At 44.8% G+C, this 14,711-nt stretch overlaps 1 protein-coding gene across 2 annotated transcripts in view; it reads right to left on the bottom strand.

Moving 5' to 3' along the window:
* Window positions 1-1,550: 1,550 nt before the first annotated feature.
* The window catches only part of LOC121559236 (ras-related protein Rab-5C), a 22,874-nt gene continuing 9,713 nt past the window's right edge, over window positions 1,551-14,711 (bottom strand). For both annotated transcript variants that reach the window (XM_041872597.2, XM_041872559.2), the window contains exons 3-6: window positions 5,373-5,524; window positions 5,048-5,170; window positions 2,892-2,985; window positions 1,551-2,467 (exon numbers count right to left, since the gene is read on the bottom strand). In XM_041872597.2, coding sequence (XP_041728531.1) covers window positions 2,340-2,467; window positions 2,892-2,985; window positions 5,048-5,170; window positions 5,373-5,524 — 497 coding nt within the window. In that variant the 3' untranslated portion in view covers window positions 1,551-2,339. The remainder of the gene's footprint in view (window positions 2,468-2,891; window positions 2,986-5,047; window positions 5,171-5,372; window positions 5,525-14,711) is intronic.

The following is a 14,711-nucleotide window of genomic DNA, read 5'->3' as shown; positions in this document are numbered from 1 at the left end:
CTATTAAGGTATTTTTACTTTTACTCAAGTATGACGATTGAGTACTTTTTCCACCACTGCTCCCAGGTGGCACAACAAGTCCACTTTTTAGGTCCGACGTTTAGCGCATTTTACGTCAGACGTAGAGTTACGACCCACTTACGACCAACTGGTGCAACCGGTCCCAGGGCCTTGATGGGCTCGGCAACAGTAACAAGGGGACCGTCAGGCGAAGTCCTACAACGTCTTTAAGGACTTCCACGGAACAAGCTGGGAACTAGACAAACACCTCCAGGAGACCATGAAAGAACGTCCTGTTTAAAACCTCATTGGACAGGAAGGTTCTTGCAACGTCCCAGGAAACATGTCTAGAACATTAATAATATTGAATATTCTGAGAACATCATAACCACGTTCTGGGTAGATTGTGTTTGACATTAAGGGAATGGTCTCCTGTAAACATGTATTGCACATTACTGGAACATTCCTATGTAAACGCAACATGTAAAGTGTTGAAATCCATAAATTAGTGCCTAATGAATTTATTTAAATTGACTGATTTCCTCATATGAACTGTAACTCAGCAAAATCTTTGAAATTGTTGCATTTATATATTTTTTAAGTATAATTAGGCTCTTAAAGGAAAGAATATCCACTATATAACTATACTGAACAAAAATATAAATGCAACATGCAACAATTTCAACGTTTGTATTGAGTTACAGCACAAACTGTCAGAAACCGTCTCAGGGAAGCTCATCAGCATGCTCATAGTCATCACCAGGGTCTCGACCTGACTGCAGTTTATTGTTTTAACAGACTTCATCCGCCGCCATCACCTCATGTTTCAGTATGATAATACACAGCCCAATGTTGCAAGGATCTGTACACAATTCCTGGAAGCTGAACATTTACCCAGTTCCTCCATGGCCTGCATACTCACCAGACATGTCACACATTGAGCATGTTTGGGATGCTCTGGATCGACGTGTACGACAGCGCGTTCCAGTTCCTGTCAATATCCACCAACTTTATATTTTTGTTCATTGTAGATAGGATGGGGGAATGTATAAAGGGATGCATTCTTACTTTTTGCAATAATTTTTTTGTTTGTACAAATGTTGCATTGATGTCAATGGCAGGTCTGTGCGAAAGTTGAAGTCGTCAGGATTCAGCACTAGGCGTTAACACAGTAGAAAAAGGATTCAGGGAAGGAAAGCAGGGGTTCGTGCAAGACAAACTGTAACAGTCCAGTATTGATGTGATGTAGAAGAGGGGTCAATTTCCTTATCATCGTCTTGTTCACAGGTTCGTTGGTTGGCTGCGCTGAATAGGGTGAAGTGGACGATGCTAATTTCTCCCCCAATAAGGACCATGGTTCCTTACTCTATCAATCCAGCAACACAGCAAATACTGTACTTTTGACCTCAAACAACAAGATGTACAAGTCTATTTGATAACAATATACATGATTTAATCTCATGTCGGAGGCTGGCCTACCACGTGCTACCACTCTGTTTGATTGGTGGTGAACAAATGATGTTATACAAAAAATTTTTATCGTATTCCCATTCACAATTTACATTTTGGCCAAGAAAATCTTGCCATCTTTTTTATTTTTTTCAGGTCTTACAATGTATTCTTAAATGTATCTTACAGATTCAAATACATGACGCTAAAAATGACTGTCTGATGTACTAGGTGATAAATGCACACTGCGTTACCGTTACAGTTGAATTTATCGCACGTGTCGGAAACCACATTAGGTGTGTCCTATATAATCATCCCCCACTCGTGCAAGAAGAACAGTAATAATAAACAAAGGCTAATATTAATTTACAAAATGGACAGATTTGGAGAAAGAGTGTAAGACACATTGTCCCCTTGGAGCATATTTTCCCTCTTCCAGACGAGGAAAACCAACACGGAAGGAAGAAAATGATTTGACAGAGGAAAAGACAACAACCTTTGCGACATGCACCTGTCACCGGGACAAAAAGGCTAATAGTGGATGGTATGATCTATCGATACAAGATTTTCTGTTCTTTAAAAAAACTTTAAGACATAATCCAGTTAGTATTCGAATAAAGTGAGAGAGGGGGAAGATAGAAAGGGAGGTATAGCAGAGATAGAGAGTATGTGAGAGGGACGTACTGAAACAATCTAGCTTATGATTTAAAAAAAGGGTCTCCTTTCGATTTGGGGGGGGGGGACAGATCAGCTCGGCTGTTATTCTCCGTTTGAGTGCGGTTCTCCGTGTGAGAATGGCTCCAGCGTCGTTACTCTCTAGGCCGTGCTTGGTTGTCGTCTTGACAATATTCGTGTTCTGGGCTCGTTCAGTCAGTTCATTAGGCTATCGGCTAATTGCTCCCGCCACAGCATTGGCCGCTGCGGCCCTGGAGGGCCGGCTCCTGAAGGTCCACTCCTGCTCTGGTCCGGCCCCCTGCCCCAGCTGCGCCCTGAGCCTCGTTCTTGGGCAGCTTCTTGGCTACAAGGACAGAGAGTAGAGTAGAGTAGAGTGGGAATATCAGAGACACGGACCATCCAATGGAAAACTATGAAGGAACATAGGATTCCTCTCCATCTGGACTAGTGAAAGCCTATACCTTGTAGCCGAAAGCCAATTCCTATCCTGTTTGCATTGTATTGGTAGTACTTGACTTTAAGTCGCTCTGGATAAGAGTGTTTTCTAAATAACAAAAATTAAAAGTAAATGTAGTAGGCATTCACCATTTTGAATTCATCCTATACCTGTGTTTTCAAAGTAGCAAAGATGTAAGGGTGGAGGTCTATTTAGGCTATTGAGATAAACCCATAGAATGATCACACAGGACGTATGATTATTGATGAGGACTATAGGCCAATAGTGCTTGGAGTAAGTTGGGACTCACTGGGTAGATGGTTGCCCTTACCTATGGCCATGAAGATTTCGTTGACATTCATAGCAGTCTTGGCTGAAGTCTCCATGAACAGTAGACTGTTGTCATCGGCATAGGCCTGTGCTTCCTGTAAAGACAGAGGACAATTCTATTATTATTATTACATAGTTTTGTATGATTATTCAAGTCTATAACATGTTCTTACGCATCAAGGGGGGTATCCTGGACACAGATTAAGTTTAGACCTGGACTAAAAAGCTATTTCAATTAAGATTCTCCATTGACAATGCATTTTAGCCCAAGACTAAGCATAATCTGTGTCCTATCTGTGGACGACAATGTGTTTTCTGTTTTACATACAGTGCATTCGGAAAGTATTCAGACCCCTTCACTTTTTCCACATTTTGTTACGTTACAGCCTTATTCTAAAATTGATTAAATTCTTTTTTTGCCTCATCAATCTACACACAATACCCCATAATGACAAAGGGAAAAACAGGTTTTTAGAAATGTTCAGCAAATGTACTCAAAATAAACAGAAATACCTTTTTTATATAAGTATTCAGACCCTTTGCTATGAGACTTGAAATTGAGCTCAGGTGCATCCTGTTTCCATTGATCATCCTTGAGATGTTCCTACAACTTGATTGGAGTCCACCTGTGGTAAATTCTATTGATTGGACATGATTTGTAAAAGTCACACACCTGTCTATATAAGGTCGCACAGTTGATAGTGCATGTCAGAGCAAAGACCAAGCCATGAGGTCGAAGGAATTGTCCGTAGAGCTCCGAGACAGGATTGTGTCGAGGCACAAATCTGGGGAAGAGTACCAAAAAATGTCTGCAGCATTGAAGGTCCCAAAGAACACAGTGGCCTCCATCATTCTTAAATGGAAGAAGTTTGGAACCACCAAGACTCTTCCTAGAGCTGGCCGCTCGGCCAAACTTAGCAATCGGTGGAGAAGGGCCTTGGTTAGGGAGGTGACCAAGAATCCGATGGTCACTCTGACAGCGCGCCAGAGTTCTTCTGTGGAGATGGGAGAACCTTCCAGAAGGACAACCATCTCTGCAGCACTCCACCAATCAGGCCTTTATGGTAGAGAGGCCAGACGGAAGCCACTCCTCAGTAAAATGTACATGACAGCCCGCTTGGAGTTTGCCAAAAGGCACCTAAAGGACTCTCAGTCCATGAGAAACAAGACTCTCTGGTCTGATGAAACCAAGATTGAACTCTTTGGCCTGAATGCCAAGCGTCACGTCTGGAGAAAACCAGGTACCGCTCATCACCTGGCCAATACCATCCCTACGGTGAAGCATGGTGGTGGCAGCATCATGCTGTGGGGATGTTTTTCAGCAGCAGGGACTGGGAGACTAGTCAGGATCGAGGGAAAGATGAACGGAGCAAAGTACAGAGAGATCCTTGATGAAAACCTGCTCCAGAGCGCTCAGGACCTCAGACTGGGGCTAAGGTTCACCTTCCAACAGGACAACGACCCTAAGCACACAGCAAAGACAACGCAGGAGTGGCTTCAGTCTCTGAATGTCCTTGAGTGGCCCAGCCAGAGCCCGGACTTGAACCCGATCGAACATCTCTGGTGAGACTTGAAAATAGCTGTGCAGTGACGCTCCCCATCCAACCTGACAGAGCTTGAGAGAATCTGCAGAGAAGAATGGGAGAAACTCCCCAAATACAGGTGTGCCAAGTTTGTAGTGTCATACCCAAGAAGACTCAAGGCTGTAATCGCTGCCAAAGGTGCTTCAACAAAGTACTGAGTAAAGGGTCTGAATACTTACATAAATGTGATTTCAGGTTTTTTAAATTTTATAAATGTGCAAAAACGTTAAAAAACGTTTTGCTTAGTCATTATGGTGTATTGTGTGTAGATTGATGAGGGAAAAAAACTATTTAATCCATTTTAGAATAAGGCTGTAACGTAACAAAATGTGGAAAAAGTGAAGGGGTCTGAGTACTTTCCGAATGCACTGTATATTTGTTTTAAATGTACACTATCATAGCACCACACCAAACAGTAGAAGACCATTTGGCCTATGACACAACAAGAAAGACAAAATAAATTGTAACAATCGACTCATCAGCATCTGATATTGTTATTATCATGCTAACTGTTTTGTTATGTGGTCAAACATCAATGAAACAAACGCACACACAGCGTGGGAATTGTTCTCACCTGGAGATCGACCGCTCTCTTGTTGGCGACGTCGGCCTTGTTCCCGGCCAGAGCGATGACGATGTTGGGGCTGGCTTGTCTCTGCAGCTCCTTCACCCAGTTTTTTGCTCGCGTAAAAGTGTCCTGGTGAAACACCCAAAAGGCACAGAATGCATCATTTACATTACGGTTATGATAGGGTAAGAGAGTTGAACTAAGCTCATAAAGCATTGAGAAGCTATATTCTTTAAGAATCAAAACTATTGGTTTCACTTTCAATTTCAATTGGACGCCCTGCCTATACAGTAAGGGGAAACACTGGTGCAGATAAAGAGCCTTTACGCACTGTGTTGGTGATGTCATAGACCACAATGGCCGCCTGGGCTCCTCTGTAGTACATGGGGGCCAGGCTGTGGTATCGCTCCTGGCCTGCCGTGTCCCAAATCTCAAACTTGACCGTTGTGTCGTCCAGGCAGACAGTCTGTGTGAGAAAGGCAGCTGGAAAAGAACAAGATGGAGGAAGGGAGGGAAGAAAAGGTAGAGGATATGTCAGTGGAGGAAACAGAGCTGTGTTCATGACATTTGGAAATGTCTTATATAGAGCTGACATTATTCCTTGTTCTACATGACAGAGAGGCAGGTCTATTCTACTTAATACATTTATACCTGCACGTCTATCAGTAACGTTGTACTACAATTGAGTGCGCCACAACGCGGGCTTGACATGTCATTCTCTCCCACTCTCTTCAATGTCAACATTTGTTTTGTCATTTCTGGCACTTGAAAACCTATCCAGTGCAGGGAAAGCTTTCAGTTGCAGTTCCTCAATTTGCTCTACGCAGAGGAGGCCTACCAACTGACTCGTACAGACACGTTAAAAATCGCAGAGGCGTTAAAAAAAAGTAACTTGGATACTGTTCTATTTTTACAGTACAAAACATACACATACAGACACACACAAACATCCACAACATCACCCCTGCCCAGACCCACCTGCTCACACTCCCATCTCCAGTGCCCGCATCACTCTCCGCCACATGGCCTCAAACTGCACCATTTTGTTTCTCTCCGTTGCCCATGCACTTTCAACATTAAGATAATAAACTATTTGACCTTTCCATTGTGTTAACGGTGGAGGATTGGTTGATTTCCAGTTAAGTATACGTTTTTTCTAAATTATTGACGAGAAAAGTATCGTCCCATCGGGTATCTCACTGTACCCTCATATGCCATGTCTTGAAATATGCAGAGACGGATTAAAAGTACATTTACATTGTACTACTTCGTACAGCCAACTTTCTAAATCCGCCCATAACTCTTGGATTTAATAGCATTCCCAGAAGGCCTGGATTATTGAGTCAATGTTAGTTTTACACTTACAGTGCCTTGGAAAAGTATTCATCCCCCTTGGCGTTTTTCCTATTTTGTTGCATTACAACCTGTAATTTAAATGGATTTTTATTTGGATTTCATGTAATAGACATTCACAAAATAGTCCAAAATGGTGAAGTGAAATGAAAAAAATAACAAAAAGGGGTGCGTGCATATATATTCACCCCCTTTTCTATGAAGCCCCTAAATAAGATCTGGCGCAACCAATTACCTTCAGAAGTCCATTAATAGTTAAATAAAGTCCACCTGTGTGCAATCTAAGTGTCACATGATCTGTCACATGATCTCAGTATATATACACCTGTTCTGAAAGGCCCCAGAGTCTGCAACACCACTAAGCAAGGGGCACCACCAAGCAAGCGGCACCATGAAGACCAAGGAGCTCTCCAAACAGGTCAGGGACAAAGTTGTGAAGAAGTACAGATCAGGGTTGGGTTATAAAAAAATATCAGAAACTTTGAACATCCCACGGAGCACCATTAAATCCATTATTAAAAAAATGGAAAGAATATGGCACCACAAAAAACCTGCCAAGAGAGGGCCACCCACCAAAACTCACGGACCAGGCAAGGAGGGCATTAATCAGAGAGGCAACAAGAGACCAAAGAAAACCCTGAAGGAGCTGCAAAGCTCCACAGCGGAGATTGGAGTATCTGTCCATAGGACCACTTTAAACCGTACACTCCACAGAGCTGGGCTTTACGGAAGAGTGGCCAGAAAAAAGCCATTGCTTAAAGAAAAAAATAAGCAAACACGTTTGGTGTTCGCCAAAAGGCATGTGGGAGACTCCCCAAACATATGGAAGAAGAATTCAACAAAATAAATAACGGAAAAGTGGTGCGTGCATATGTATTCACCCCCTTTGCTATTAAGCCCCTAAATAAGATCTGGTGCAACCAGTTACCTTCTGAAGTCACATAATTAGTTAAATAAAGTCCACCGGTGTCAAGTGTCACATGTTCTGAAAGGCCCCAGAGTCTGCAACACCACTAAGCAAGGGCCACCACCATGCGGCACCATGAAGACCAAGGAGCTCTCCAAACAGGTCAGGCATGTGGGAGACTCCCCAAACATATGGAAGAAGGTACTCTGGTCAGATGAGACTAAAATTGAGCTTTTTGGCCATCAAGGAAAACACTATGTCTGGCGCAAACCCAACACCTCTCATCACCCCGAGAACACCATCCCCACAGTGAAGCATGGTGGTGGCAGCATCATGCTGTGGAGATGTTTTTCCATCGGCAGGGACTGGGAAACTGGTCAGAATTGAAGGAATGATGGATGGCGCTAAATACAGGGAAATTCTTGAGGGAAACCTGTTTCAGTTTTCCAGAGATTTGAGACTGGGACGGAGGTTCACCTTCCAGCAGGACAATGACCCTAAGCATACTGCTAAAGCAACACTCGAGTGGTTTAAAGGGAAAACATTTAAATATCTTGGAATGGCCTAGTCAAAGCCCAGACCTCAATCCAATTGAGAATATGTGGTATGACTTAAAGATTGCTGTACACCAGTGGAACCCATCCAACTTGAAGGAGCTGGAGCAGTTTTGCCTTGAAGAATGGGCAACAATCCCAGTGGCTAGATGTGCCAAGCTTATAGAGACATACCCCAAGAGACTTGCAGCTGTAATTGCTGCAAAAGGTGGCTCTACAAAGTATTGACTTTGGGGGGGTGAATAGTTATGCCTGCTCAAGTTCTGTTTTTTTGTCTTATTTCTTGTTTGTTTCACAATAAAATATATTTTGCATCTTCAAAGTGGTAGGCATGTTGTGTAAATCAAAATGATACAAACCCCCCAAAATTCCATTTTAATTCCAGGTTGTAAGGCAACAAAATAGGGAAAATGCCAAGGGGGGTGAATACTTTCGCAAGCCACTGTAAGACACGACTCTGCCATTGTGTTGTAGAATTTGTGAATTTTGTCTTGTGTAATAAATTCTACAGATTAGTTTATACTGGATTAAGCACACATTTTAGTTCACTGTAAATGTGTTAGTTTTGTGCCAATATCAGTTATTTTTAAGTCTGGGTTCCAATTGTTTATATATTTTTTCTAAGAGATCACATGAATATCGTTTTCTGACTCAAATAGGATTCCCTCAAGATTGCTCTGATGTCCGAAAGATTTCAAATCAAAATGTCTTGATATGACACTTTTAAGTTGCATGTATTTTAAAATATTTACATTGGTCAGTCCAAAATCGCTTTTTAATTATGTCATGGAAATCAATTTTATTCCTATTACCAAGTCATTTACAGTTTCTATGCCTTTACTTTTCCATGTGGACCAATTTATCTGTGAATTCTGAAAAGCTATCCAAGGGTTGTGTTTTTAAGGCGTGATATTGGTTGTTGTAGAATACGTTAAATTTTCTTCCATATTGTTATAGATTTCTTAACTATGAAGTTGTTAATTTTCTTAGCTTTATCCATTGAAAATAGACACGTGAAAAGATTCTTTAGATGAGCATGCGCATCTTCAATCTATACCCACTACTCCTCTTTAGTACATTTAAGTATGTGTCGGAAGTAAAAGCCCTGGGTGGCAAGTTGATACAATTCCAAGTCTGGAAGGTTAAACCACCCTCAGACTTAGGAAGATGTAAAACGTTCCTTTTTATTCTATGAGTATCTCATTCCGTCAGTAGAGGATGCCTGGTTGTTCTTTAAAAGTGCTTTCCTCTCAATCTTAAATAAGCATGCACCATTCAAAAAATTCAGAACTTATAACAGATATAGCCCCTGGTTCTCCTCAGACTTGACTGCCCTTGACCAGCACAAAAACATCCTGTGGCGTACTGCATTAGCATCGAATAGCCCCCGTGATATGCAACTTTTCAGGGAAGTTAGGAACCAATATACACAAGCAGTTAGGAAAGCAAAGGCTAGCTTTTTCAAACAGAAATGTGCATCCTGTAGCACTAACTCCAAAAAGTTTTGAGACACTGTAAAGTCCATGGAGAGCACCTCCTCCCAGCTGCCCACTGCACTGAGGCTAGGAAACACTATCACCACCGATAAATCTACAATAATCGAGAATTTCAACAAGCATTTCGCTACGGCTGGCCATGCTTTCCACCTGGCTACCACTACCCCGGCCACCAGCGCTGCACCCTCCACTGCAACATGCCCCCCCTCCCCTTCTCCTTCACACAAATTCAGACAGCTGATGTTCTGAAAGAGCTGCAAAACTGGACCCCTACAAATCATCTGGACTAGACAATCTGGACCCTTACTTTCTAAAAATAGCCGCCGAAATTGTCGCAAACCCTATTACTAGCCTGTTCAACCTCTCTTTTGTAACGTCTGAGATCCCCAGAGATTGGAAAGCTGCCACGGTCATCCACCTCTTCAAAGGGGGTGACACTCTAGATCCAAACTGTTACAGACCTATATCCATCCTGCCCTGCCTTTCGAAAGTATTTGAAAGCCAAGTTAACAAACAGATCACCGACCATTTAGAATCACACCGTACCTTCTCCGCTATGTAATCCGGTTTCCGAGCTGGTCATGGGTGCACCTCAGCCACGCTCAAGGTCCTAAACAATATTATAACCGCGATCGATAATAGACAGTACTGTGCAGCCGTCTTCATCGACCTGGCCAAGGCTTTCGACTCTGTCAACCACCGCATTCTTATTGGCAGACTAAATAGCCTTGGTTTCTCAAATGACTGCCTCGCCTGGTTCACCAACTACTTTTCAGATAGAGTTCAATGAGTCAAATCGGAGGGCCTGTTGTCTGGACCTATGGGAGTCTCTATGGGGGTGCCACAGGGTTCAATTCTTGGCCCGACTCTTGTCTCCGTGTATATCAATGATGTCGCTCTTGCTGCTGGTGACTCTCAGATCCACCTCTACGCAGACGACACCATTTTGTATACATCTGGCCCTTCATTGGACACTGTGTTAACAAACCTCCAAACGAGCTTCAATGCCAAACAACACTCCTTCCGTAGCCTCCAACTGCTCTTACACACTAGTAAAACTAAATGCATGCTCTTCAATCGAACGCTGCTGGCACCCGCACACCCGACTAGAATCACTACTCTCGACGGGTCTGACCTAGAGTATGTGAACAACTACAAATACCTAGGTGTCTGGTTAGACTGTAAACTCTCCTTCCAGACTCACATTAAGCATCTCCAATTCAAAGTTAAATCTAGAATCGGCTTCCTATTTTGCAACAAAGCCTCCTTCACTCATCCTGCCAAACATGCCCTCGTAAAACTGACTATCCTACCGATCCTTGACTTCGGCGATGTCATTTACAAAATAGCTTCCAACACTCTACTCAGCAAATTGGATGTAGTCTATCACAGTGCCATCCGTTTTGTCACCAAAGCCCCATATACTACCGACCACTGTGACCTGTACGCTCTTGTTGCCTGTACGCTCTTGTTGGCTGGTCCTCGCCTGATGCGGCAGGCGAGGTGAGTAGTCATGCTGTACTTCGCTCCGCAGGTAATATGACACATTACATTACAATGGAACGATTTGATTAGTGTAATGTTAGCTAGCTACATAGTTGTATTTGTATCAAAGATAAAGGTGTAGTATAGAGAAACTATCAAGGTTAGCTAGCCAGCTACATTCGTTCGCAGCGACGCCGTTTTTCAAACAAAGTCAACACAGCAGCCATTGCTAGCTAGCCAACACTACCAGCTAGCAGTACTGTAGCAACTAAATACAATATCATTTTAGCCAGCTACATTCGTTCGCAGCGACGCCGTTTTTCAAACAAAGTCAACACCACAGCCATTGCTAGCTAGCCAACACTACCAGCTAGCAGTACTGTAGCAGCTAAATACGATATAATTTTAGTCAATGAGAATTTTGCAACATAAAGCTTCCCTTTCTGAACATTCGAGATGTGTAGTCCACTTGTGTAGCTAGCATGACTGACTTTGTGCTAGCTAGCCAACGTTTAATTATTGCTGCGTTATGAAAGGAACTAGACACGGACACGAATTATCTGTTTAGTGTGTTAACACACTATTGGTAGTTTGTTGTAACCAAGTATTGGTGCTAAACCGTGTGTTATTGGATGCTAGCATGCTAGTTAGCTATGGCGTCATAGGATACGGTGCCCTGGGCGGTTTTCATGGAAGAATACTGTACCAAGTTAGCTAGCTGAATAAAGTAAGTCAGAGTCTATTGCTAGAAACATTGAACCGCTGTAGTTTACAACAATTATAATTTCTAAAGTGGAAGTTGGGAGTTATATTCGGGTGTTTCAGTGAAACAATTATAGTTTCTGAGGTGGAAGTTGGGAGAGTTATATTTGGGAGTTGTGGTGAGGGAGGCCCCGCTCTCTCCTTTCCCAGATGTTTAGTTCATTTCATTCTGATCTCCTCTGCATTATTGTAGCCATTTGCTGCAGCCTGTCAACTATGCCTCTGCCTATCCCTGTTCTCTCCTCTCTGCACAGGCTACACAAACACCTCACACCGCGTGGCTGCTGCCTCTCTAACCTGGTGGTCCCTGCACGCACCACCCACCTGGAGTTCCAGGTCTCAGGCAGCCTCTGGAACTGCCGTTCTGCTGCCAACAAGGCAGAGTTCATCCCAGCCTATGCTACCCTCCAGTCCCTCGACTTCTTGGCGCTGACGGAAACATGGATTACCACTGAAAACACTGCTACTCCTACTGCTCTCTCCTCGTCTGACCATGTGTTCTCGCATACCCCGAGAGCATCTGGTCAGCGGGGTCGTGGCACAGGAATCCTCATCTCTCCCAAGTGGACATTCTCAATTTTTCCCCTAACCCATCTGTCTATCTCCTCATTTGAATTCCATGCTGTCACTAGCCCATTTAAGCTTAATATCCTTGTCATCTTTCGCCCTCCAGGTTCCCTTGGAGAGTTCATCAATGAGCTTGACGCCTTGATAAGTTCCTTTCCTGAGGATGGCTCACCCCTCACAGTTCTGGGGGATTTCAACCTCCCTACGTCTACATTTGACTCATTTCTCTCTGCATCCTTCTTTCCACTCCTCTCCTCTTTTGACCTCACCCTCTCACCGTCCCCCCCTACTCACAAGGCAGGCAATACGCTTGACCTCATCTTTACTAGATGCTGTTCTTCTACTAATCTCACTGCAACTCCCCTCCATGTCTCCGACCACTACTTTGTATCCTTTTCTCTCTCGCTCTCCTCCAACACTACTCACTCTGCCCCTACACAGATGGTAATGCGCCGCCGCAACCTTCGCTCTCTCTCTCCCCTACTCTCTCCTCTTCCATCCTATCATCTCTTCCCTCTGCTCAAACCTTCTCCCTCCAATTTCCTGATTCTGCCTCCTCAACCCTCCTCTCCTCCCTTTCTGCATCCTTTGACTCTCTATGTCCCCTATCCTCCCGGCCGGCTCGGTCCTCCCCTCCAGCTCCGTGGCTTGATGACTCATTGCGAGCTCACAGAACAGAGCTCCGGGCAGCTGAGCGGAAATGGAAGAAAACTAGACTCCCTGCGGACCTGGCATCTTTTCACTCCCTCCCCTCTACATTTTCTTCATCTGTTTCTGCTGCTAAGGCCACTTTCTACCACTCTAAATTCCAAGCATCTGCCTCTAACCCTAGGAAGCTCTTTGCCACATTCTCCTCCCCACTTTGAAAAGAAGGTTGACGACATCCGATCCTCGTTTGTTAAGTCAAATGACACTGCTGGTCCTGCTCACACTGCCCTACCCTGTGCTTTGACTTCTTTCTCCCCCCTCTCTCCAGATAAAATCTTGCGACTTGTGACTGCAGGCCGCCCAACAACCTGCCCGCTTGACCCTATCCCCTCCTCTCTTCTCCAGACCATCTCCGGTGACCTTCTCCCCTACCTCACCTCGCTGATCAACTCATCCTTGACCGCTGGCTATGTCCCTTCCGTCTTCAAGAGAGCGAGAGTTGCACCCCTTCTCAAAAAACCAACACTCGATCCCTCTGATGTCAACAACTACAGACCAGTATCCCTTCTTTCTTTTCTTTCCAAAACTATTGAGCGTGCCGTCTTTAGCCAACTCTCTTGCTATCGCTCTCAGAATGACCTTCTTGATCCAAACCAGTCAGGTTTCAAGACTGGTCATTCAACTGAGACTGCTCTTCTCTGTGTCACGGAGGCTCTCCGCACTGCTAAAGCTAACTCTCTCTCCTCTGCTCTTGTCCTTCTAGACCTTTCTGCTGCCTCGGATACTGTGAACCATCAGATCCTCCTCTCCACCCTCTCCGAGCTGGGCATCTCCGGCGCGGCTCACTCTTGGATTGCGTCCTACCTGACCGGTCGCTCCTACCAAGTGGCGTGGCGAGAAGCTGTCTCCGCACCACGTGCTCTCACAACTGGTGTCCCCCAGGGCTCAGTTCTAGGCCCTCTCCTATTCTCGCTATACACCAAGTCACTTGGCTCTGTCATATCCTCACATGGCCTCTCCTATCATTGCTACGCTGACGATACACAACTAATCTTCTCCTTTCCCCCTTCTGATAACCAGGTGGCGAATCGCATCTCTGCATGTCTGGCAGACATATCAGTATGGATGACGGATCACCACCTCAAGCTAAACCTTGGCAAGACGGAGCTGCTCTTCCTCCCGGGGAAGGACTGCCCGTTCCATGATCTCGCCATCACGGTTGACAACTCCGTTGTGTCCTCCTCCCAGAGTGCGAAGAGCCTTGGCGTGACCCTGGACAACACCCTGTCGTTCTCCGCTAACATCAAGGCGGTGACCCGATCCTGTAGGTTCATGCTCTACAACATTCGGAGAGTACGACCCTGCCTTACACAGGAAGCGGCACAGGTCCTAATCCAGGCACTTGTCATCTCCCGTCTGGATTACTGCAACTCGCTGTTGGCTGGGCTCCCTGCCTGTGCCCTTAAACCCCTACAACTCATCCAGAATGCCGCAGCCCGTCTGGTGTTCAACCTTCCCAAGTTCTCTCACGTCACCCCGCTCCTCCGCACACTCCACTGGCTTCCAGTTGAAGCTCGCATCTGTTACAAGACCATGGTGCTTGCCTATGGAGCTGTGAGGGGAACGGCACCTCCGTACCTTCAGGCTCTGATCAGTCCCTACACCCAAACGAGGGCATTGCGTTCATCCACCTCTGGCCTGCTGGCTCCCCTTCCTCTGCGGAAGCATAGTTCCCGCTCAGCCCAGTCAAAACTGTTCGCTGCTCTGGCACCCCAATGGTGGAACAAGCTCCCTCACGACGCCAGGACAGCGGAGTCACTCACCACCTTCCGGAGACATTTGAAACCCCATCTCTTTAAGGAATACCTGGGATAGGATAAAGTAATCCTTCTACCCCC

Source organism: Coregonus clupeaformis, chromosome 1 (assembly GCF_020615455.1).
Source record: "Coregonus clupeaformis isolate EN_2021a chromosome 1, ASM2061545v1, whole genome shotgun sequence".
Classification (NCBI taxonomy): Eukaryota; Metazoa; Chordata; class Actinopteri; order Salmoniformes; family Salmonidae; genus Coregonus; species Coregonus clupeaformis.
The sequence above is the reverse complement of the archived record's forward strand: the minus strand, read 5'-3'. Positions and strand labels throughout refer to the sequence as shown.